This window comes from Montipora foliosa, chromosome 1 (assembly GCF_036669935.1).
Source record: "Montipora foliosa isolate CH-2021 chromosome 1, ASM3666993v2, whole genome shotgun sequence".
NCBI classification, from domain to species: Eukaryota; Metazoa; Cnidaria; class Anthozoa; order Scleractinia; family Acroporidae; genus Montipora; species Montipora foliosa.
The window spans coordinates 44,306,716-44,324,215 of NC_090869.1; the positions used below are offsets into that span (position 1 = coordinate 44,306,716).

The 17,500-nt window shown below is 39.2% G+C and overlaps 1 protein-coding gene across 2 annotated transcripts in view; it reads left to right on the plus strand.

Annotated features, from left to right (window-relative positions):
- The first annotated feature begins 199 nt into the window (after positions 1–199).
- LOC137999411 (vesicle-associated membrane protein-associated protein B-like) overlaps positions 200–17,500 on the plus strand; it is an 82,720-nt gene continuing 65,419 nt past the window's right edge. Inside the window, exons 1-2 of one of the 2 annotated variants that reach the window (XM_068845202.1) lie at positions 200–364; positions 538–690. In XM_068845202.1, coding sequence (XP_068701303.1) covers positions 307–364; positions 538–690 — 211 coding nt within the window. In that variant the 5' untranslated portion in view covers positions 200–306. The remainder of the gene's footprint in view (positions 365–537; positions 691–17,500) is intronic. The other variant, XM_068845204.1, reaches the window with a different exon arrangement.

Genomic DNA, 17,500 nt, shown 5'->3' on the forward strand with positions numbered 1-17,500 from the left:
AGGTTTCCTTCAATGTATATCAGACTGTCCAGTGGCTAAAATGTCAAAGTGATTCCATTTAATCCTGTGGCCTGTTTGGGTCATATGATCAGCAATGGCAGAATAATGGCTGTACGCTAATGGAACGAGCGACTCTGGGAACGAGATTGGCTGAGCATGTCGCTACTTGGTCAGCGAATTCCCTATTGGATCATGCTCCGAGAACACCTTTTTCGTCATCCTTTGAAACTCGTCTGCAGGGCAACGTAGAAGTTCATTGTTAAGTTTGAAGGTTTTTAAACCTTATTTCAAAGTTCATGGTCAGAAATGTCGAAAGGAGAACAAGTGCTAAAACTTGAGCCATCTTCAGAGTTGCGATTTCGGGGTATTTAGTCCATGTTCGCAGTTAATGCAAATTGAACTTCTTTAGTCTGTCTGTCCTTATCGACAAGCTGGTTCACTGTTAAATTCAGCTTAATATTACTATTAACTTTAACTTCATTGTAATTTTAAGTTGAATGTAAGTAATTTAACAGGGTAACTCACGGTTTATTTTAGGATCGTTCACAAAGGTTGTGACTGCGAATCTCAAACTTACGAACCCAACAGAGAAGAACGTCTGCTTCAAAGTGAAAACTACAGCTCCAAAAAGGTATTGCGTTCGCCCAAATAGTGGATTTGTGGAGGCTCACGGGGTAGTAGAAGTGGCCGGTAAGTCGAAAAAGTAATTTTTACCTCCTTTCTCACTAACTACTGTATGACTCGATACATATAACATGTGTGATGTCTGTTTACCAACATTTCGTTTTGTTATTTAATTAAATCTGCCAACTAAGCGAACGAAAGAACCCTTTGTTTCCACAACTATAAATAAGGCACTAACAGGTGACTTAAATGATGTTTGGGTGCAAGTCGTGTTTTTTTCTCGTATATCAATGTACACTTTTGATATGCTAAGTTGCAATTTGTAGCAGTGTGACCCAGTGGCTCCCTCCCACGTAGACACAAACCATGTACCATGCTCCTTGACTAACATATTGCTTGGAAGTATTGACCCATCAAAACAAGGGGATACCTTTCCTTTGTTACATGTTTGAGCCTGCATCCACCAGGTATTAACCCATTGACTCCTAAACCAGCCCCTATTGACGAGTAAAATCTTCTGGCATTAGACAGAGTAAAAGCCAGAGATGTAGCCAGGTTTTCAAATTTGGGGGTCTTCTGGACCCCTTCTCGAAAAATTTGGGAGTCCATTGCAAAATTTTGGGGGTCCAGCTGATTAATATTCAAGAATTAATATTCGATATGTCGTCTCTTAATTGCTGCTGCAGTACCCTTTCAAATTTCTCAATTGCACAAAAATGAAGTCTTATCCCTCTCCTCGAATATGTCCTTAAAATAAAATGATCAATTTCTTTGAAACTGTTGTGCCCGTTGATTCTAGATCTCCACAGCCAAAAAAAACCAGAACTGAATCTCAGTTTTCTGTAAAAGAGCATCATTTATTTTAACAACACAAGGTGTAATTTAGGAACAAAAGACTAAACAAAATATAGGTGATACACAGTTCATTGTCGGCCCATGACTTTGCCATGGCCATTGCTAATAATCAAGCAATTGAATACATGCAAGTTTCACATAAAACATGTTATTTTTAACACTAACTCTGAAAAAGGGGCTTAATTTGCAAAACAGACAAGTTACGTGCGAAACGAGAACCGAGACAATGACACGTGCATGCCCGGAATTAATATCAATAGGGTCACACAAAACAAAAATTTAACATACTTTGCCGCTGGATTCTCTGTCATTTCGCTCACTAAAAACAAACCAATGCTTTAAATTCACTTGGAAAGCATGCAGCAAACTGAACTTCGACTGAAATGTTAAATTAATCACTGGCACATCGAAAGTGTTGCCGATTGTCTCGCCCAAAAATTAGCTCAGATAATGTCATGCAACACGTGGAACAAATCTCCTCAAGCTTGTACATAAGCGTTGAGAAAATGAAACATTCAACTACAAAAATCCGAAAATAGCAGCTTACCTTGAAATTTAAAGAACTCGATCATTTCTTCGTAGTGACAATTGGAAATGTTCAGTTTTGTTTTGAAATATGTGGTGTGTATCTTTTTCCTGACATTTGTAATTTGCGTTAACATTCAGTTTTTTTTGCGTCCAATTGGACCCTTGATTCTATATTCTGTGTGTCCAAAAGAAAAACGATTGTGTCCCAGGGCGCAATGACGCACTCTGGATACATCTCTGAAAAGCCATTGAGTCTCACTCCTAGCTAGGAGTCGATAGGTTGTAAATAAAAATTCCCATTTTTACAACTGGATTCACTATAATGGGATTGCATTTTCAACAGAGTTCCCAACTGAGTTACTAGAATGGGGTCGCAAATTGTCAGGATTTTGGGACTAAGAAAGTTCTGGCTAGTGGGATTAAAAATGGAAAGATTTTCAGTAGAAAAAGAAGTTATCATCGACTGTAGCACTGTTGATTTAATATTTACTAGTCCCATTACATTCCGTTTTTAAATTACAATTGATCATTAAGAAATTGCGTAAACAGAAAGTGACTAAGCTAAGGTTGCAAAAATTACATTAAATTTTACCCAAAAGTGACTATGATGGGGTCTATAATTGGCAATGTACATGTACATGTACATGTAGACTGTAAAGTGGTAGGGGTTCTGATAGGCCAGTGGCACATATCCAGGGAAAATTGACCCAAGTACAGTACAGCCCAAAAATAATGCACATGCAAGAAGTGGTGCAAAAAGCTCTTGTGCCACAAGAACATGCAAGCAGAGATGTACATGTATCCAGAGTTTGTCATTGCGTCCTAGAATGCACTTGAATTCCACATATCTACAAAACAGCTATATTTAAAAGTGTTCGTTCTTGCATACATTACTGCTTGAAACTACTCGAAACTATTTAGGTTTAGAGTCTTTCTTTCCATCTGCTATCACTGGCTGGAATTCTCTGGACCTAGATGTTTGAAACTCTGTATCTCTTCCCACTTTTAAAGCTAAATTAAGGTCAACTCTCTTTCCCCATATTTATAATAAGTTATTTGATTTTTCTTTTTCAAGGCGTGCATCTATTGATCACACCCGCCTTAGACTTGGTTTCTCTTGTCTAAGAGAATATTTGTTTAAAATTAACCATTGTGCATTGCCTATTTGCGAGTGCGGTCTTGAATCAGAATCGGTGAAACACTTCTTTTTGGTTTGCCCCAGGTATGCCGCCTCTGCTGCTAGTATTCTCGGTGAAACGTGGTCATCGAGCAGCGATTCTAGGAAAATTAATTGTTTATTGTAAGGCGTTAAATCTGTAAATTATGATATCAACTGTGCTTTATTTCGTGAAGTCCAGAGTTTTATAATCAATACTAATCGCTTTTCGATTGCCATTGTTTGACTGTTGAATTAATATATTTCTAGTCATGTAACTTTTAATTAGTACAAATTGCTTTTCGTTGGCCACTGTCTATTTGTTAAATTAATATATCTTCAGTGATGTCAATTTTTTTGTTGTAATCTTGTGTGTCTGTGTGTTTTGAGTGTAAGCCTGATTACTGTATTATTGTGAGCACCCTTGATAAGCCAAGGTGCTTTTGGGGCAAACAATGGTTAATACATGTATGTTTAAATTAAAAAAATAAATAAATAAACTATTTGTGCATTTGCTGCGGTTTTGACGAGGTGAAGCCGGAGATTCAATCTTCAGTTTGATGGAGGTAAAACCTTGTCTACGGTAACCGAAAGCCGAGGTTTCACCTAGATTTTTTCCAGTTGATTTACGCCGTGGTTAAGAGAGGACGTGGTATGCTTTTATTTGGAGCAGATGCTATCAAAGAAATCTGCATATTCTTGTGGATCAATCGCAGCGATAATTAGTTATTTGCCGTATTTACAATCTGTGATGTTTGGCGCATTTGATTATAATAAAGTCTCTTTAATAAAAGCATTTATTGTTTTTTCTTTTTCCCGAAACAAAAGATTTCTGCAAATTGCTCATCTGTTCAATACAGTTGTTAAAAAATCAGCAGAAATTCTATGAAAAATTTACACGTATTTGGGAAATCTCATATGAATGGTGACGCCGCTCATTGAGGGGTTGGCTTTGAAAGATATGTGAAAGGCATTTAGATCTCATAGACTGAAAGATGGAAGAAAACTATTAACTTTACAAGTAATTGTCAGTCATTCGGGTTACGTGGCTCTCCATTTGTTACAAACTTGTTGCATGTAAGCAGTTCGCATCAAACAACATATTTCATGAGCTATCGCTCTCGCTTGCATGACAGAAGCATGCAGCTTAGATTATTTTACTTTTTAACTCGCCAAATTGGCAGAGGCTTGAACTCATCTATCGTGTGGTTGTTGAAGCATTAATTTAAGTTAATCTTAATAATTCAGAGGAATGAATATTTCTGAATTTCAAGCTCAACTGCTGAATGACCTGCCACTTAATATTTTGAATCAGAAATGATCGTAATTAAGGCGCGACAAGGAGTTGCTTAACAAACTTTGGAAATACAGTTACGGTTCTTCGTTGGTATAATCTTTGAGTCATTAATAAGGCTTAGTCCAAAGTTAGAGCTTTTCAACAACTATCCTGAAACATTTTCTATTTAGACATGACGCAAAATTTGAAGTGCTTTTGATTTTAAGTATATTTCATGTCAGACTGCACTAGCAGCGACGTGGGAGAACTTTTCATCATGATAGTGGAAAACTTGCAGTACCGCTCAAAACTACCGTATTTACCCGTGTATAAGTCGACCCCATCATTTTTGATCGCAAAAAAAGCAATTTCTTAATTTATTTGTTAAATGTTCATTGGACACTAATCTTGTGTTCTTCGATTTCTGGAAATGTGGATACACAAAAAAATCAGGGCCTCAATCGCTTAATAGTTTTGTGGTTCAGCAGTTGTTGTATATGTGGGCATTTTGTCCTTGAGTTTCGAAAAAGTTCTCAGAAAATTGAACATGTAAACCTCAAACTAACCTGTTTCGTTGTTCAAGGATAAAGGGCTTTAGAGGATGAGCACAACGTCACAAAAGCTGGAGTCAATCTTTGAAAATAACTTGCGAACAATGCGAAAATGTGCAAGGTTTAATTGGTCCTTGACTCATAATTTCTCACATGACAAACAAAACAAAACTCATAAACCAAACAAGACAAAGTTTGTAAAAGCATTTAAATCAGCCAGGTTTGTATAAAGAATGAAAAACAATCATTACCAACCAGCATTTTCAGGCAACACGAGTAACAATGCTTGCACACAAACACGAGGTATTGTGCTAGGTATTGTGCTAAGTCGTTGAACGATCGCGTTCTAATTGAAGAAACAGAAGTACTTTTTAGAGCTTAATTCTGCACGAAAATTTCCAGTGTCTATTTTTTGATATTTGTGCTTGTGAGTATCTTCAACATTTAGAGTTGGACAAATCCTTTTTCATTTCAACTGGAATTGCTTGCATTCATTTGGAAGTCTTTTGTCGGCTTTTGTCCACTGCGTTCGTTATGCCCAAGACAACATTATTATGTTAATTTTGAATGAATTACCTAGCTGGAACTTGGCTCAAAATCTTTGACCCATGTATAAGTCGAGGGTGGTTTTTGGATCTTCTTTTAAGGCCATAAAAGGTCGACTTATACACGGGTAAATACGGTATTAGTGCATTTGCATTGGGTGATACCTCGTCTTTGCCGATAGTGTTTACCGCGAAATCACCAAGGTTGGACGAAAACCGCAACCGAGGCAAAGACGAAAGCAACCGAACGCAGCGGCCGACTTAATTGTGGTAATGTGCCGCAAGGAAACAATGGTACTTTGCAAGGCATTGTTTAATGTTATCACACCTACACACTGTAGCTCCCCAAGGTAAAGAATGAATATCCAAACTGTTTTTTACAGCACCGATGCAACACAACTGAAACACAACAACACAACGCCCTGTCATGAAAGCCTGTTATGTTCATCTCATTTTGCCATGACAGCTGAAAACAGAGAATGTTGATAACCTTTCATCATGCCTAATTCTTACATCTTTATGTTTAATAATTCGTACGCTTTTCGCTATCATGATGAACGGTTCTCCCAAAGGGGTAAAAAGGACATTTCTTTAAAAAAAAAGTGTGGTTTATTGCATAACTTAGCCGCCAGTGCAGTCCGACAGGAGATATACAATGTATTTAGAATCAAAAGCTCTTCAAATTTTGCATCCTGACCAAATAGAAATGTTTACGGGATAGTTGTTGAAAAGCTCCAACTTTGAACTAAACCTTATTAATGATTCAAATATTATACCAGCGAAGAACCATAACTGTATTCTTCAAGTTTGTTAAGCAACTCCTGACCACTCCATGTCGCGGGGTGTCTACAAAATGAAGACCCAAGACCCAAGAACAACGACCCAAAACGTGCTGAAACGCATTGTTCGGCGCTAAAACAAAAAATCGATAGGGTCTTTGTTTTGTAGAAATGCCCCCGTCAAACTTCAAAACAAAGACCCTCGCTAAAGTGCTTTATATCACACTGAAACAAAATAGATAGGGTCTTCGTTTTGTAGAAATGCCCCCCTCAAACTACATGTAGAAAATGAAGACCCACGCTAAAAAGCTTTATTTTACGCTGAAACATTAAAATTGATAGGGTCTTCGTTTTGTAGAAATGCCCCCTTCAAACTACAAAACGAAGACCCTCGCTCGATGCTAAGCCAAATGAACTCAAGTGGCTTCATGCCAGCCTCAAACTACTGTTTATGTCACGCAAAAAGAAACGAATGCTTTTAGTTAAAGGGCTTTTCCATATTATACGAAGGCTCACAATAACAAAGAAAAGACAAATATTTTATTTCAGACATTGTTTTTATTCATCTTGAACAATAATACCAACTTTATTCATTCAATACAAATGAAAGGGAGAGATAGCAGAGGTTATCCCTATACGAGGGTATCCGCCCGGATGCTATTGATCAAGAGTCGATTTTGAGGAGGGAGGAAATCGGCGTACCCGGAGAAAAACTCTCTGAGTCAGATTGATATCGACTGAAACTCAGCCCACATACGACCTTCAGGCCAGGTTTTGAACATGGGTCGCAGAGGTGGGAGGCGCAGTTGATAACCGCTAAGCAATCCTGATAGTGATAGTGACATTAACAAGCATTAGGTTCTCCTGATAGTGTTGCACATGGCACCTGTCATCTAACAGTTCTTCTTACCAACAGTATTCTATTCAAAAACGTTCGTATTCATGCTCAGTTGTGATAATGCATGGGGAAAAATATTGATCAGCGATCTGGGCCAAACTGGTATTTATCATAACAGTGACGTAAACGCCCGTGAACTTGTCGAGTTAGGTGAAAAAAAAATTGTTATTTTAGCGTATTCCAACTTTGCATATCATTATGAGTTTTACATTGGAAGAGCTTTTTTTTATCTTGCAGTGGAATTCAAAGATTTATTTTTAAAAATTTGTTTATTATGGAGAGTTCATTAAAACTGATAATGACGTTGAAATGGCAACAGAAATTTCGCTCAACAATTATTGTTGTGAAACGGATCAGTGTAGCGGCTAACATTTAAACGTGTGCCAGGGCTGGTAACTTAAGCCTGGTTTTCACTAGTGGCGCAAACACAAGCGCAAACACAAGCACAAGCATAAGTAGTTTATGCTATTGAAAACGAATGTTGACATAAGCATTAAATAACAACCACGGCATCTGCCATTTTGTTCAAATGCTCAGACGCGGAGAATCTGGAACGAGTGCTTTAATTGGTCAGACCCACAAGTGCGAGCATAAGAGCAAGCACAAGGAAAAGGAAAAATTTTGATCCTTGCGCTCAGGCTTGTGCTTATGCTTGCGTCAACTCTGTTTCCACGGTGAAACAAGGGCTCTTATGCTTGCGCTTGCTTCGCTATTGAAAACCAGGCTTTACATTTTTCGGTAACCGAACGCAAAGTGCAGTAGGTCTGTGGAACACAAGGGGATGTCATCTTCGTCAAGTCAAGTAATTTTGATTATGTACTATTTCTGAGCGCACATTTTCAGAAAAAATCTTTTGAAAAATTTGTTGCTTGGTACAATACAAGCAAACCATGTAACAAGGCTTTGCTCGATCTTTACTCTCACACTCGAATTTCCCGCGAAGCGCATGTTTCCTTACCTGGAACGCCAGATATCCCTTATGTCATTAGCTAGCGGGTTTTCGTGTCGACACCTCTTTCTGAAGTTGTGTGACATTTTGAGTTCGTCTTTCTGGGAAATCCCTCCCCTTAAAAAAAATATATATATATATAGGGTATATGTGCAATTGACTGATTTCCGAGAAATTTGGCCAGATTGAAATAAAGCGCTTTTAGCAAGGACCTTCATTTTGTAGTTTTGAGTGGGGCATTTCTACAAAAATTTTATATAACCTCATGGACCCCAAGAATGGAACGTCATTTGGATAAACAAGATGGCCAGTGAAAAATAAATATCTGGAATCTTTAACCCATTGACTCCCAGGGGTTCCCCATTGACGAGTAAAATCGCCTGGCGTTAGACAGAGTAAAATAAAATACTAAGTCTGGCCGGTTTCGTCCGGTTTGGACGTCAAAGGTTTAAGGTGACGAGTAATGGTCTTCGACGACAATTTCATTTTTCGCCATTGGATATCAAGTGAGCTTTGTTTCTGAAATTTATTTAATTTCATATGCTTTGTGACACATGTTTGCACGCACACAATTGAAATAGGAAGGGTTTTTTGCCTCTAATAGTAAATATGTTGTTTGATTCGCTGGAAAATATTTTGTGAGATTTCCTGCCTTTATGAATTTAAGATGTGTACTTTTCGAGCTCAACAAATTTGCATCCGTGGGTTGAAATGTGATACGGGAAGATTTTTGTGGTAGTGCACTGTAATAGCAAAATTGAACATAGCAAAAATCTGCCAAAGTGTTTTTTGCTGATGGTAACTTTTTATATTTGCAGTTGATGGAAAAATATCTTATTATGGATTGACCGTCCTGAAAACTCCATTCTGCTCTTCCTAACAACTGTGTATCAATATTATTTACTTTTGCATCAACATTTGTTTTGCGTAAAGCAAGCTAACAAACTCTGTACCTTTCTTAGTTCGCATTTTTGAGTGTTAAAATAGAATTTTTGGTCCTATCCTTCTGTTATGAAGTGGTATGTTTCTTAGGTTACCCATCCAGATACTAACCCGGCCAGAAAGGGCTTAGCTTCAGTGAACTTTTGTATTATAAAGCTGTTAGACGCTCAGAGTGCACGCTTAAACTTGTGGTGAAAAGAAGTTGTGAGGGAACTTGAAAATGATCAACAAGTCAGCCCAGAAGCCCATGTTTCTTGATTCCCTTATATTTTCTTCAGTCCTTCTGAGTTTAGTACTTTGCTAGCAACCACACGTCTTCTCAGGGGGCTATTTACTTAAGACTTCTACCATGGCAGTACAATGATATACAATACCCAAACAATATTGTGTACTATTAGAGCTACATATTCTTGTGGTGAAAAGAAGTTGTGAGGGAACTTGAAAATGATCAACATGTCAGCCCAGAAGCCCATGTTTCTTGATTCCCTTATATTTTCTTCAGTCCTTCTGAGTTTACTACTTTGCTAGCAACCACACGTCTTCTCAGGGGGCTATTTACTTAAGACTTCTACCATGGCAGTACAATGATATACAATACCCAAACAATATTGTGTACTATTAGAGCTACATATTCTGCAAAGACAACTTGAATCTCCTGGAAGACAAAACGCAGCTCAGTTGGCAATATGTGACCGGCCAGGGGAAAACCAACAAAAAGGTGATGACACGGCCACGCTATTTTAGCACGCTAGACAAAAGAAATTTTCTTTAACACGGGAGTGCAGTGTCGTAATGCACGCCTCATTAAAATTTTCTTGTGTCTGATACTACAAGTTGTAAACAAAAGAGCGTGTTATACCAAACAAAAGAGCGTGTCAGCAAAACTAAAATAGAGCACCGCGTAAAAAGACACGGAGTGAGTGAAATTGCATGACAGCTGTGCCAAAACGCTCGCTAAAAACCAAGTATAACACGCTACTTCCAAAGCCGAGTGAGGGCCGACTTACCTGCGGAAATAGCTGCAAAATCCCGCAGAATACAGTATTGTGCAAAAGTAATGCAAACGTATTTCGCCGAAATTTGCGGCTTTTCCTGGCTTTTCGACGAAAAATTATCGAATTTTCGATGGAAGCGAATTTTCAACGAAAAGTCATGATAATTCTCAAGGCCTATTGTTTCCAACTACGCGAAATTTCGAACAAAAATTCCCTTGGAACGAAAATTGACTTTGAATTTTCGCGCGAAAAATCGCTCTGTTCGATAAACGACCTCAAAAAATTGAGCGAAATTTTGCTCCTTATTTTCTCTTCTCGAACTTTCCCACGTATTTTCTGGACAAAAATTTGCCAAGTTCGAATTTGTCGCGATGATTCTTTTCTGCCTTCATTTCACAATGTGTAACTTCTATGACAAACTCTTGTTTGTGAAGCAATCGCAGTTTTTGTTGTGTGAGGCAATCATTTCTTTTTCGTTGGAAATAGCCGATTAAACTGTCGGATCATTGAATCTATTTTCGATACGACTTTATTTACGCTAACCCTAACGCGTTTATTTACGCGTACATACGCTTCTTCAGCGATGTTGTTGATGGCGGCCGCCGATTCATGTCACAAAAATTCGCTGCTTCGAATTTTGTTATCTCGAATTTTCGTTTGGTTACCTCGAAAATTCGTTACTTCGAATTTCGCTATCTCGAATTTTCGAGAAAGATCGTGAATTTTTGGCTTCAAACCCTACGAAGAATCGATCGAAAATTTGATGACTTTTCTTGGAAAATTCGCGAGAACAAAGGACGAATTTCGACGAATTTCGTTGCATTACTTTTGCAATTTTATGGTGCCTGTTTTGGCACGCATCTGACATGCAACACGCCACGCTAAAACAAAAGGTTTGGAGTGTCTCAGTGTGCACAACAAAAGCCACCGTGACATCTATTGTGTTACTCATTAAATATGCGCATATGCCGCGTTGTATGTCACGCTCAGCGTGCCGTGTCATGCACGTGTGCCCGTGTCATCACCTTTTTGTTGGTTTCCCTGTGGGTGGTCACATAATGGAAGAAAGCGGTGTGTTACTGCACTACCACACGTACGCAATGTGTGCCTATTTTTTCTCAAGCTGACAGGAATTTTTTTTTCTGACAAATGATTACTAGGCTGGTAGCCAGGTTTTTAATCTCAGAAAAAGATCTGTTTTGTCGTATAAACGTGGGAGCCAAAGGGCCTCTGCTAGCACGACTTCTGGGTGACCCTTAACCCATTGAAAAATTCGCGTGCCGTGTGTGTGATGTGTAAGAAACTTGGAAAATTTGCGAGGTTTTGCAGTGGAAAGCGAGCGTTAAAAATAAACCATATGCGCAGTAAATGTACACAAGATACTGAGTTCTAGAATTAAGTTCACCTTGAAGAAGAAACAGTGAACTTCCAGATGATGTAAAAATATTGCTAAAAAGTGATTGAAAACACGTCCTAAGGCTCAACTGAAAATGTAAAGGTAGAATTTTCGAAGCAGCGCGCGTTAAGCATTCAAGAAAGTTTTTGATCGCTAACTAAACAAAGTGCTTGAAAAATATATATTATAACTCAAAATATGCCTTGTGCAATTTACAGTTAAATCTAACCACTCAATGGATAAAAATTTCTTGCAATTTATTCCAATCGCTTTGTTTTCTTGCAGGTATAAGTGCAAAAATTATGCGCAAACGCCGCTGCCGAAACAAAATTTCACGAGGAGCTTTCTGTTTGTCGAAATACACGTGCACAAAATCGCAAGATTAATTTAGTTAATTGATCACTATCATGTTTCATGAGAGAACAAACAAGGTCAAATTGTGTACAAAAGTGCTCTTTAGAAAACTTTCACTGAAAGATAACTTACAAAACACAAGAACACCAACAGAGAAAATCGCTGGAGGTATTCTCGCATTTACGGAATATAAACGCACGATCGGATTGATTTATTTGTTGAAGACACTGATCTTCCGAGGTATGCCGAAGGTGAAAATTCCTTCGATTACCAATTTATGTTAGGACAAAAAAAACTTGTTATTTGCAAAAAATCCATCGGTTGATCAATATAAAGCTAAATTTTGGAGCAAATCAATGCCCATTATGACGTTAATTGCTACGAAGGCCTTTAATTCTGCGCGGCTTACTCCATGAAAAAAGGTAATGCGCCCGGGGGTTTTAACAGTTTTTGACAGGCATACCTACTCGTTTCGTTTACCATTAATTCCCATAGATCATCTCCTATGAAAACTAGGAAAAATATTTAATTCATTCTGATTATCTAAAACGAAATACCGAGCAGTGGCTGCCACGAAATCTGGAACTTGAATACTATCGAGCTGATCATTCCAGCGAGCTTCTTGTTTATCATCGGTCTCTAGGTTTTCACCGTCTTCTTCGTCACTTTTAAAGCCATCTAAATCAAAATTTTTGTTTCTAATATCCCCTCCTCTTACAGGAAAACCATAAAAGATCCCTTAGATCCCTAGATCCTCCGAATCCGAAAGAAAAAAGCATGAATATCCCCATCGTTCGGTGCGCTATCTGGCGCATCGGCTGTTGTTTTCGCGTAATTTGATCGCGCGATCGAAAGGGCAAAAAGCCAGCCCTTGTGGGGTCTCTTATCAGCTGTCAAAATATGCTCACAACACGGCAAATGATTGGTCAATTATCCTTCTAAATCTCCATAACAACAAAAAATTTAGATTTCCTAAGGGAGACTGGGTAGAGGCCTAAGATCAACTCCGATCAAGACGCCATTTTGTACGGCTGGTTTTGGCCGGTTTAGGTATTTCAGGGGTCATCGCGCGCGGCCGGTTTTGGCCGGTTTAGGTGTCAATGGGTTAAATGGTCTTAATGACCCCCGACTTGAAAAAATTGCCTGGAACGCTGCAGTTCAATACCACCCAACTCAGTCCCTTATGTTTTTGAGTAACACATACCACAGGCAACCCAGTGTACGCTGATGGAGCATCTAGTTTAGCTTTCGAAGAAGAGATACATACAATGAACCTGTGCCCAGTTCACCTTTTTGACCAACATCACATGGTTTTACAATAAGAGTATCTAAAAGCTCAGCAAAGCGTTCCAAGTCATTTGCATTCCCTACACGTACTCCACGGAACTTGTCTGATTCTTCCAATCTGTTGGAGGTGTTGAGAAAAGGTGTTAGAAAATTATGTACTGAGCCGTTGAAAAATTTTTTTTTTTTGGAAAAACCGGTTGGGAAAGTTCATGCAAGCCATTCTAGGTGTTGAGAGTAAACAATCATTTATACTTTCCATCATAGAACATTAAACGTTTAGTAAGTAACTCTTTGTCTTTACAATTGTAGCTACAATTTGATACTGTCGAAGTCACTTTTGTTGATCGATAGAGTTATGTTAAATGAAACAAATAATCATAACGTGACATGTCATTTTCCAGCGATGCCATCGATCTGTTTGCAACAATGTCACACCATGTTTATTTGCTATTTCACAGAGACGAATTAGCGGATTTCTTTACTCCCTCCATCCCAAATCATAAAAATGATCATTCTGTGAACTGAAACGAAGTCATCAATATCTTTCGTTTGCTCGAAGTCAAATTTGCAGTATCCGAAGCGTGAACTGTATAATTTATTGTTATTCAGAAATTTGCATGTGCTTCAAGTCTGCAGAACAAAACCTCAAAAAGTAAACTCATGTACTGATCCTCACCACATTACGTTTTTGTATTTATTTGTGATGTGATGTCACACTATCGTCACCTCAAAATTTGCATCCGCTCCCGTTGTGTTCTTAATTTGAAGTACTGGTCATGCGTGACATAAACTGACGCGTCTTGACATAAGTTGAGCATTGACTCTTGTCACCTCTGAGATACTCAGAGTATTCTTTTTTTTATGTGCTAATTAGACTCACTAGTCTCTCTCTCAAGCAACATTTCTTTTGTATTTTGTACATGCAAATGAGGCTAGTGAGTCTAATTAGCACATAACAAAAGAATATTTTTTTGGCCGCCATTTATGCATTCGGTCTATAGATAGCAAGTTATGGATGCCGCTAACATATGAGACCATTTCTTTCAGAGGGAGTAACCTCACTGGTATGGGGTCACAAATAATACTAAAAGCCTTCAGTAAATAAAAGTTAAGCATTTTCTTCCACCGATCCCTTCGCCCGGAATTCAACACTGATCTCTCCACCACATGCATGAAAATACCACGCTATTCGGGAGAACTAACAAGGCAAATGGCTGACTGTTTAGTTGCCCTTGATTATTTGCATGGCTCTCATTTTACTTTAGCGACATGCTTTTCTCTGATCGATGGCTTCCATACATCTTTATACAAACATGACATACACACACAGCTGACAAGTACAAGTACTTCCTTTAAGTACAAACCAGGTGACGTCCATGTTGTTTTCTGATAGCGGTGAACAACATGACTCGGTCCGTTCCTTGTGCTTTATTTTCACTCAAATTTGATTGTTTTTATTTCAACTTTGGGGTTTAACAATGAAGGCAAGTGTTGTCAGTCCCAAGAATTTAGGAAATCAATTAAAGATAAGCTTTTAAAAGGTGTTTTAAGAGTTGAGTAACTTCTTTAGGTAGCTGCAAATGCACAGCATTAGATTTCTGCAATGTTGCAAAAAAACAAAGAACCTTGTTTTGCCAGAGCACTTTTTTCAAGAAAGGAAATCAAGTTTAAATCTAAACCTTGGATATCCTCTGGCCATCAATATTAAGAATATGTTTTATAAACTATATACTAGAAACTGTACAAATTGAGTCATTCAATTTGTATGTATAGTGAGAAGATTTACTATGATGCCTATTTTACTTATAATAATAATTCTAATATGGAAAAGATTTGGAAACTAAGGTGTAAAGGAAATTGTAGCCTTAAAACTATCTGCTAATATCTCCCCCTCTAAAATTCTTACTTCTATATAGCTTGCAAATGTTGGTAAGACTTAAGTCAAGCTTTCCTGACTGTTGATGTTAATTTTTCAACCTTATCTCAGCCATCTTTCTCAACCGTACATCTCTTCAGGAAGTACACAGGGTTGTCACTAGAAAATTTATTCGGTGTATGATCTGAACTGAGTAGGCGGCTGAAGCACGTAAATTATGCTTGTGTAGCAAGCATGGCATGTTTCAACATCATTGACTATCATAATCAGGGTCTGTGTCATCGTGGCAGGGAACATCAACAGTTACATGTAGGTTCAACACAGTAGTAGAATTTTCACCTCTATGGCACACGCAAAGATACTAAGATATGGGCGAAAATAATTTCCGCGCATGCGAAGAAGTGCAGCAGGATGGAGGTTTCCGTCGCTGAGGGGAGGTGGGTGGGACAAGGGTGCTCTGTAGCGACCTCTTGGGGCATGAACGCATAACAGGGCGATTACAAGTGTGGAGGTCGAATAAATACTCTGCTCAATACCCATGGGTATTACGATGGTCTCTAGAGAAAACGCGTGCTAATTTACGTATCGCGTGTGGCCAATTCGGCGCAATCATATCAATGAAAATAGTAGTAGAATTTTCATTGTAATGCTGCACCTCTATGGCACACGCAAAGATACTAAGATATGGGCGAAAATAATTTCTTACTTAAGCACAAATTGCCGCAAATAACCCAACATATACTTCAAGAGACTCACATTCCTCCCAATCTCAGAAGCTCAATTTATTCAAAAAGGGGGAAGATAGATACAATGTTTCAAGGGAAAGCGAGGGAAAGTCCTTCGAGATTATTACGAGCTCGAAACTCGGCCCCCAACGATTCTGCAGGGGAAATATTATCCCTCCCCTTAACAGAGCCCTGGGCAAGAAGAGAAGCCGGGAGCGACAACTCCATAACTTTGGGGACTTGAGAATAATATTGAGCCGTCTGCACGCTTTTCCATCCAACGTGTCTAGCCACTTGGTCATCTGAGGCACCAAGGAGGGATAGGGTTATGGAACAACCACTCCTAAAACTGTGCATAGTTTCGCCCTTGTGAAGTTTCAGAGTCGTGAGATGGAGGCGTAGGCGGTTAGCTACAGTAGAGCCAAGGAAAGGCTTTGTGGAGACACGGCCCTTTGGGTCAGTGGCACGGAACAAAAAGCCCTCCCGAAGTTTGATATTCATGAGGTCAGCCAGCTTAACATATGTAGTGAGGTTTACGACGGGACAGACTATGCTGTCATGAGGGCATTTCTTAACAGCAAAGATATTGGAGTCCTTTCCTCGAAGCGTTTTTCTGAACTTGTGGTGAAACAATAAGCCTTGTTTTCCAGGAAGCAGGAGAACAGATGCTCTGTCACCGGAGTAGAAATCTAGGCAGAAGAAGGCCAGATCACGGCTCATGATGTACCTTTCCAGGGGGGATATGGATGGAAGAAATGTCTGCTTACGGAGGTAATAGCAGAGTTTAGAGAACTTGTCGAAGAAAAAAGGCACGGCTTGGCGAGGCGAGACTCTTGCTTTTGCTTGTTCCTCGGAGATAGAAGCGAGGTATTCCTTGACAGACGGATGAGCTGCTGGGTTACCAGGAGATAACCCTGACCACACGCCAGACCGGCCAAGAGAATTAAAAATAGAACGCAATTTCCCAATTGTGCTATCAACTGTACCAGCGGCCAATCTAGAGGGGCAGCTACATTTCCGCTTGGAATGAGGGCCAAAATTAGGACAGCTAGGCACGTGAATCTTGGTTTTCCCCTTAGAGTCCTTCCATACGAGAAATCTGATGAGGTCTTTTGGGGAAGCAGAGATGGGAGACTTAGGGGTAGGGAGAGAAGACAAAAAGGACTCCAGTTCCAAATGTAATTTACATTTCTGTCTTTCATATGGTTTGGCAGCTCTGGCAGATTGAAGACAGGAGATTCTGCGATCAATCGCAGGCAGATCAAGGGAAACCCTGGCAGTGCTAGACGGGACCGAAGGGGGAGCGGGTTGAAATCCACAATTTTGGCAAAAGTTAAAACCACAGTCGTTGGCGTAAGAGCAGTCAGGACACGAGGAGGCAGGCTTCCAAATGCGTGGAACATTCGCGGGAGACTAAAAAGAGGAAAAAATGCAAAAACAAATGGGCTTAAGCACTTTAATGAGGAATTACACAAATAATAAGAACAATATAAAACACCGAGGGTCAAAGCTCTGAATATAAGGAAAACGCGTTCTCTTCTATGTTAAGAATTTAAACCAGGCAAATTCGGAATACCCATAAGTCCCATTGAAGTGGCCTAGATTCAACGCTGGTATTTGTCGGGAAAAGCAGAATGTTGTGATATCCTTTGGAACCCAGCTTGAGAGACTCAACACAGGACGAGACGAGAAGCGGCCACCAGTATTTTCTTGGACGAAGGTCTGGTACTACAATCGTGTAGGGGCAGCTTTGAGATGCGAGGA